Raw genomic sequence first — 8,164 nt, 5'->3', positions numbered from 1 at the left:
TGAAGTCGTATGCAGTTGAAGTGTGCGAACAAACGAATATAAATTATGAAATTAATGAGAAAGCCCCTCTCCTAACTCGGAAGAACGGTACATTTTTGAATTTGAAGAAACTGATGAAATAAATTTCAGATATTTCATCTGATTAAGAGCACCCATTTTTTCTTTAAATTTCGAGAAATTTTGAAAAATATATCTAAAGATATCTTGAAAGAACCTAATTTATGGAAGAAAACATCTGAACGTATATTTTGTATTATTTGATTAATTACATTCATTATAGCCGAAAAATACCATCAAAGAGTGAGGTCTTCCCACTTCTAATTACCAAATCCCATTTAAATCTCAGTGAATTAAAAATTCGACGTCGTCTTTTTATTGTTCATAGTTATATTCATTTTTATCCAATAATTGAATTGAACTCTATAGATTCTATGGGAAATATGATAAAAGATTCGGCACAATCAATTGTTTAAACATTTTCATGTATATGATCCATTAAGTAACAATTACAATCCGTAACTGCAGGTCGAAAAAAATTGGTCCTGTACTAACAGTTTCAAAAATTCATTAAATTGAGTTTAATTGGCGTCATTATAAAGCTTTTTTAATTATTTTCAAATGTCAAAATAGAATTATTTTTTTTTATTTCACATTTGGCGTGGAATTGCTTAGATGCAAAAATAAATTTGGAAGCAGAACATACAGCAAATTTTTACCGAGTTTTTTTCACTCTGATTTCAATTTTTCTCTCTCGTGCACTTACTTCCTTCAGATTTACTAATTGACATAATTCTGCGATTCTCGTTATGATGAGAATAATTCAATACTTTTAATTCTTTAATAGTTTAAAGCTCATGACATGTTCACTGATACTTCAAGCACAAAATTCAAGGATAAATACGAAACATTTCACCAAATCTGCAAGCGAAAGCGGTTTGAGGTAAATTCCTACAGATATATAAAAGAAAAATATGAAAAATGTGAGTTCAGGTTTAAAATGTGAGACGTTCAATTTTCGGTTCTCTAACTGAAAAAGTACGAAAAAGTTAGGTCATTTTTCTGGAAACTATAAAATCTAACTGGGATTTCACAAATCATTGCGTTCCAGAATTCATACGTAACATTTCATATATTTTCATATATTTGTTGCTGGTAAATTTATCGGACTTTCCTCTCCATGTACATATGGAACAAAATTTGAGTTTGAAACAATTCTACTGCATGCATTGTCAAACAAAGTTTCACAAATTTAGAGAAAAAATGTAAAATTTAATTTTACTGAGTTTTCAACGAAGAAATATAAGAAATTTTAATGGTATGTAAGAAAGTCTAGGTTTTGGGAAAAACAAAGTGAACAGATGCGAGGATGATTGTACAAAAGCACAAGTTAAAAATGTTTGATTTGATGGGGCAGGGGGAAGAGGGGGGCGATAAAAGAAAATATCTTCCTGTGCGATTGGTGGGGCATTACTTTACAAAGTCGTTCTATGAAAAATTATTAAATATTTTTAAGATTTTTTTAGTTATAATTTCCTTCAACTGCACAGGGTGATATTTTTTATGGCCTCCCTCTCCCCCCTGCTCCATCAAATCAGACATTTCTAACTTGTACTTTTATACAATTATCCTCGCATTTTAATGAAAAAGCACAGACTCTACATTTCTTACTTTTTTTTTTTAACCTACACGCATTTATGTGATGCCGCTCTGTCCGATGTAGAGCTATACCAAAGTTTCAGATAAAAAGAAAACATCGAGATAATGAGACACTCCAATCAGGTCTTGAATTAAAAAAAAATTTCAACAAAAATCAAATCGATGATTTCATCAATGCGTGGAAACAGTGCAGTATCGTTTTGAGTAATGAATGTCCTCACAACCTCAGTAGAAAATAGTATATTTAGCTTAAGAAATCTGTACAAATCCTGAATTTGGAGAAAAACTTTTGGAAAAAAAAAAGTCTCTCTCAAATAAATATCCATCCGCATTTTAAAAAATGAAGCTAACTACTAAAACGAAATGGAGAAACTCCGCGTAGAAAATTTGCGGTATCATTCACTGGAAAATCAATTTTGCTTATTCTATATGAACCTCAGTGTAAATTTTAATTCAATGAAAAGTTTATAAGAATACATAATTATACATATCTAATTTTATCTGGAACAAAAAATCGAACTAAATTGCATATCCATGTACCTCTAAATTAACATCTCACTGAAGATTGTCAAAATACATTGGTCAATAGCAGAATAGGAATAATCTTTCAAAAAGACAAAAGGGGGATTTTGTCTGGGAAAAAAAATATTAAGCCCAAGGGTAGAAATATAGTTTTTATCTGTCATCAATTCCAAAACATATATCTTCGCACAATTATTTAGGCAATAAAGCCAAATATTTCTTAAATTCTGATATGACATGCTGTCGTGGATTGACCAATCCATCGGTGGTAAGTAAAATATTGAGAAACTGTGGAAGGAAACACAAAATGCCTTTACTGGCCAACATAGCCCAATCCATTTGTTGGCCGGATCTGTTAATAACAAAACAGTGAGTAATTTTGTTTCCAGAAGGACTCGAATCATATGGCGGTTTCGCCTGTACCACAATCCCTCCACCAGCCTTGATAAGTCTCTCGAATTGTTCATACTTATCCTGATTCATTATTAACATTGCGACCATTCCTTGAAACGCCCTCCGCTTTGAATTCTTCAACGCCAATCGCCATCTGTGCGCTGCAGCAGCACTTGTCTTCTCATTCTCGACCTCAATGTGCGGCACATACCCCTCATTAAGAGGATTTCCCCACTCATATTTCTCTTCATCAACAAAATGCCCAGCTGTTTCACAAGCTCGCAAGTAGGAAGGATGCAAGACCCATTTACCTCCAGCGATACTGCCCAACATTTTTTCATTTCTTGAGGGGCGAAGGCATAATAAATGCGTCGCCGAATCATCAAATACAGACTCCGCCGATACCTCTCCTCCCAATTTCCTGATCAACGCTTCATGATTTTCCCTGTCTTTTATTCCAGAAAGCATGAATTTGAATATCTTCTTTGCTTCAGCCAGTTTTTGAGGCTCTGCTCGTTTAGTTACATGCGTTTCTTCGATGGGGCTTTCATCCGTTCTCCTAGGCATTCTAAGAGTGTTGGGATGAGGATCTTCCCAGCCAACACTCTCGATCTGAGTTGCTGGCCCATGAGCATTCTCATTAATCTTCTCCCGCTCTTCCCCATGAATCGAGAATCTCCCTTCATTCGAACTCGTAGACGTAGCCCTTAGCAGTTTATCCATTTCTTCCAACTCTTGGTGAATTTCAGATTTCTTTGGGGTGTCATCATCAAATGACAGCTCTCGATTTATCGGAGCAGCCTGCAAATTTTCCGTTATCTCATCATTACCATTATCATGTTGAATCGTATCTCCCTCGTCTTCATTTTGAAAACTATTACCATGTTCATCTCCAGAATGCCTCGGTTTCTTCAATGCTGACCATAATTGGCGTTTAAGATCTGATAATGGAGTGCTGAGCCTTCGTTTTTTTGGTTGATGCTCCTCGACTTTCTCAGGAAGTCCTTCGATCCACTTCGCCCAGGCTTTGCGCATATTAGGTGATGGATTTTCTTGGAATAGTTGACCGTAAGGCGTCTCGGGTGTTGCAATATGAAATGGTGAATTTGCGCTACTATTTTTGTTCAATGTCAATCTTTTGTTGATGATAGGTGTTTCCATATTTTGTGTTTGATTGGTCAGTCTATTTGGAGTGAGAATTTTTCGATTTGAAAGAGAAATGACAGCAGGCACAATACTACCGCTAGTCTCAGGTAGATTGTCACGCTCTGGAGCCATTGTCTCACCTACTAAAAATGGCGTCTCATTAACAAGTGTGAATTTCTCAGCACAGGCTTTGAGCCATTCAGCAGTTACTGCTGGTAGTCTCCACTTTACAGCTGCATTGTACTTATTGCCCTCTGGAGACATGCAGATTAAGTGAGTTCCACCGTATAGGCCTTTTTCAAGATTTGTCTTTCGAGCAAACGTGTCCTGATGACGAGCTCCCAGTATCGTTGCTAACTTAGACAAATAAGTTCGCTCCATTCCGGTATACGCAGAAACAACAATAACGCAATTAGCAAGAGGTTTTACATCCTCAGGTATACAGGTCGGTCGGTGGTAATATTGAATGTCCACCACTACATCATGATCCAAACAATCATCAATGAATAAACTGGTAACAACTTCATTCGCTGTTATTTTCAAACTGACTCCGTTAAATGGAACAATTGCGTAATCGGGGATTCCAGTGAAACTTCTGGATACTAAATTTCCACCAAGACCAGCAATATTTTCTTTTAATGAATTATCTTCTTCTTCAGCAGAACTAGTAACAAAAAATGTTAATTTTTGAAATATTTGAGCACCCATTGTCAAGGGTTGACTGAAAGGCACATTACTATCGTTCAATGGAGATCTGTGTAGAGATTTCGAGTGGATAGGATCTGACTGTCTCGGAAATAACTTGCTCATTGATTGATCCAGATTTTGAGGTTGGAGATATTGTTGCACGAGGTCTGGCTCATCCTCACACGGTTCTGAAGGGACTGTCACTTGGAAAACTGGTACTGGTGGGCGTTTTGGTTTCTGAAGCATTTGAAGATTCTTCTTGGATAGTGGAGATGGAGGCGGCTCTGCATTTGATTCTTCTTTTCTATCAAATACAAATGCCTCCTCGGGCGCTGGTTTTTTCATTTTTATACTCTCCTCTAACCACTGGATTTTCAATACGTGAGGGTGTAGACCTTTGGCCTGTATAATCTTCAAATCTCCAGATGCTTTTCCAGGATCTCCGATGAGCACATGAGTAAGTGTCTCTGATATTTCATCGTACCTCGTTGCACTGCTCATGTTTATAATTTTATGCAATCTGTCTTTTTGAGTGGAGGAGAAACCCGCTACATAAATATTGCAACCGTCTAAGAAAGGACCTGCCTTCTTTGCTTCTTTTACACTTATATGATCCACTGAAGCTGCAGGTTTTTGGGGACATTTATCTGAGACTGTCACGTGAGCAGTTGAATTAATTGTGCTAGACATGGTCTCATTGATGAAGACAGGATTATCAGCTTGAATGCAACTAATAGTAGAGATATTGAAATTTTCTTGGCAGGATTGCGATCCTTTCTCTGGGGTAGAACACTTTGTGGACGGAGAAATAATAAACTCATTGAAGGGAAGAGCGTAGCCTACTTCAATACTTTTTTTAATCCAGTTCGAAGTGACACAGGGGATATCGTTTGCCAGGGCGAATTTTATTTTGTCACTCATTGTTGTGTACTCGTCTGTAATGAGAAGTTTCACTTTCCGACCATCTAGTGGACCCATGTAGCCACCTCCGTGTTGTTCTAATAATCTCTTCACCTCCTCTCTTCTATCTCTTGGAAGGTTTGTAGTTGTGACGATGAGGTTCATGAAGACTGAGACTTTATATTTGTCAAAACTCTTGTCAGTTGCCGGTACGTAGCCTTGGAGGTTCGCCTCCCAAACAGCGGCAACCCAGTGGTTTGTGTATGCCTTTATGCCGTCTTCCATTGCTTTCTCGTATTTTTCTGACATAACGGAATCTGTAATAAGATGAGTAACACAATGGCGAAGGTCTTTGATACAGATTCCACCCATGTATTCAATTTTCTTCTGGTAAGCAAGTTTATCTTGAGGAGTGAAACCGGATATACAGACGACAATATCTCGCATTGCTGTATTTAATATCGGGCTGGTACCTAGAGGAATCGGTTCGTTCGTCAAGAAACAACGGAGCAGGCATTTTGGTCCGAGTATTCTGCTAAAACCAGAAAGAATATTTCTGTAATAGAATAATCATTTTGTTCGGAAAATAGATATATTCTTTCATCATAGCTAATCTCATTCATTATGGAATTCCCCTTTACCCTTTTCTTCATTGAACTTAAAACACTGTTTTTTATAAATGATCATATGTAAATGGGTTTTTTAATAACTTTATTTCCATTAAGTCTTCTTAAATACATCTAGAATTATTAAACGATCGCCATTCATTAATCTTCTACTCGAATTATTATGGAAATAATATGTATATCATTATACACAAAAACAAGAAAGATTGGTATATAGTTTCGAAAGTCGCCTGACAATCTGAACAATAATATTTTCATATTTTAAATATCTGTCTATTTCATAAATAAATATAAATGTCTATTTCGTGATGCTCAATTATTAGAATAACGAAAAATCATGTAAATAGCATTGCGTTGTGGATTGAGGATGAGAATTATTACTTACAAACATTTTGTTGCCTGGAGTCTTATGAAAGCATTTCCTTCGAATTTTTCTAGTACAAAAATATCAGTCTTCTCTGGCTTTATATCGTGGCAGGCATTTTCCTTGATCCACTCGGGTGGAATCTCATTTTCCTTGCATTTCTATTGATCAGATATCAAATACTGTTATGAAATAACGATCCAATTGTCATCACAAAAATCACTAAAAAAATGACCAATTATAACAAAAAAATGTACCTGGAAAGCTTCCCACATATCCTCTGAACAATCATCTTCACTTGCACATTCATTAGGTACCATAAAATGTACATGTAATGACCCTTCAAATTGACTAAATTGACTTGCCATTGTGCTTATCTGCCAACAGACATTTAATTTTTTTTTCACTTATTATTAAGTGCTCAAAATCCTTGATTCAGTTGCTGTAATTGTCACTCAAATTTTTTTATAATCGTCTGTTCGATATACCAATTATTATCTTGATCGTGATTAATAGTTTGATTTCGATGAGAAATATCGGAATCACTGACATTTGCTTTTGATTCTATACGAATAACCCTACTTTCGACGCATTCAACAAGACATTTGAGTAGATTGAAGGCGATTTATGCAGTTGGTTCGCGCGCTTAGGTTCTCCGGCAGAAATGATAAAAAGATTGTCAAGACCAAAAGCAAAGAGGGACCTGGAAAATTTGAAGCGGCGGCGTCTGAACTAATTCAGAGTACATACCCTTGAGTAAAACAGAGGGCATATGAGAGCGTCGGTAACAAACCTTCCTACATATTGAAAGATCGAGGAGTTTTTTTATTTCTTTTGTTTTATTATATATTTATATGAGTGCCTTAGAAACTTGCATAGGATTTATTAGCTTGAGATATTTATATATAAGTTACATTGTTTCTTAGCCTATTTGGTACTTTACTTATTAAATTTGGAACTGACTGGCTTTAGGAAATTTGTCGATAGCTCTGATAATGGGTAATTTCAGTGATCGCAATACGCAAATAATGTGAGCTGGGAGTAGAACATGTTTTTGAATTATTTGCGTCATTTTTACTCTTTTATTCATATTATATATTTAGGACAATCTGTGAGTACGTGACTGCGGTCTTCCTCGGGGTAGGCACAGGAACATGACGCACTATTGACGATATTTATTCTGTGGATAGATTCGTATGTATAGCTAGCCGACAGGTGATTGCATTTTGTAAAATAAACTCAAATAAAAGAAATAAACCAAATGCCAAATAAAAAAATTACCTGTCGCTAGCTACATACGAATCCCTGAAGTTTGCGGACAAAAACTTTGACACTGCAGATCTCGCGGTAAAAGTAAATAATTCAAAAATATTCAATTGCATGTTATTGAAAGCACAACATTTCAATCATGACAATGGCGGGATTTGTAGAAATAATGATTGGACTGTGTTTTATTGCATAATTCACTCCGAACAGAATAAACAACCGGTGAATAAACATGGCATTTTTTTATTTGCGACTGAATTTATTGAAAAACAAAATTTCACGATTTAATGTTGTGAAATCTTGATGTTTTTTAAATTTTTTTTGCTACTTCTATCGCTAAAGATTCAATACGCTGGCAAATATTGATCTTTGTCAAATTCTATCTTGCCTATCAGTACACCAATTCAAATAAACTAAAAATTGAGGCAATTGAGGCGATCAGCTGTCAATTTTAGGGAAACGAAGTTCAGACAGATGGCGATAGTGTGGCCTCTCAATCTCGGAGAGGCGAAAATGAGTTTCACGGCAGAAGTGATCAGGAGCGTATGAAGGAGGGGCACTTTTGGGGGGATAATATCCCAATGGGGGGATAGCAATAAATGGT

The 8,164-nt window shown here is 36.0% G+C and overlaps 1 protein-coding gene across 2 annotated transcripts; it reads right to left on the bottom strand.

Annotated features, from left to right (window-relative positions):
* Positions 1–1,982: 1,982 nt before the first annotated feature.
* mus101 (mutagen-sensitive 101) lies at positions 1,983–6,919 on the bottom strand. Of its 2 annotated transcripts, none has more exons than XM_011314889.1 (3): positions 6,552–6,919; positions 6,316–6,455; positions 1,983–5,839 (listed from the first exon to the last, which is right to left on the bottom strand). In XM_011314889.1, exons 1-3 carry the CDS (start codon positions 6,660–6,662, stop codon positions 2,371–2,373), a joined length of 3,720 nt encoding a protein of 1,239 aa, XP_011313191.1. In that variant the 5' UTR covers positions 6,663–6,919; the 3' UTR covers positions 1,983–2,370. The 2 variants fall into 2 exon arrangements, with proteins under 2 accessions (XP_011313191.1, XP_011313192.1); XM_011314890.1 differs by having other exon boundaries at positions 1,983–5,836.
* Positions 6,920–8,164: the final 1,245 nt, after the last annotated feature.

Source organism: Fopius arisanus, unplaced genomic scaffold (genome assembly GCF_000806365.1).
Source record: "Fopius arisanus strain USDA-PBARC FA_bdor unplaced genomic scaffold, ASM80636v1 scaffold00234, whole genome shotgun sequence".
Lineage (NCBI taxonomy): Eukaryota > Metazoa > Arthropoda > Insecta > Hymenoptera > Braconidae > Fopius > Fopius arisanus.
This window is presented reverse-complemented; position numbering and strand designations above follow the sequence as displayed.

Excerpts from the sequence above, each read along its gene's own strand:
- mus101 (XM_011314889.1), bottom strand. The coding sequence starts at position 6,662 with ATGGCAAGTCAATTTAGTCAATTTGAAGGGTCATTACATGTACATTTT. Across the intron at positions 6,456-6,551 it reads ATATGTGGGAAGCTTTCCAG|AAATGCAAGGAAAATGAGAT; the intron begins GTACATTTTTTT and ends TCTGATCAATAG. Across the intron at positions 5,840-6,315 it reads CTCCAGGCAACAAAATGTTT|CAGAATACTCGGACCAAAAT; the intron begins GTAAGTAATAAT and ends TTCTGGTTTTAG.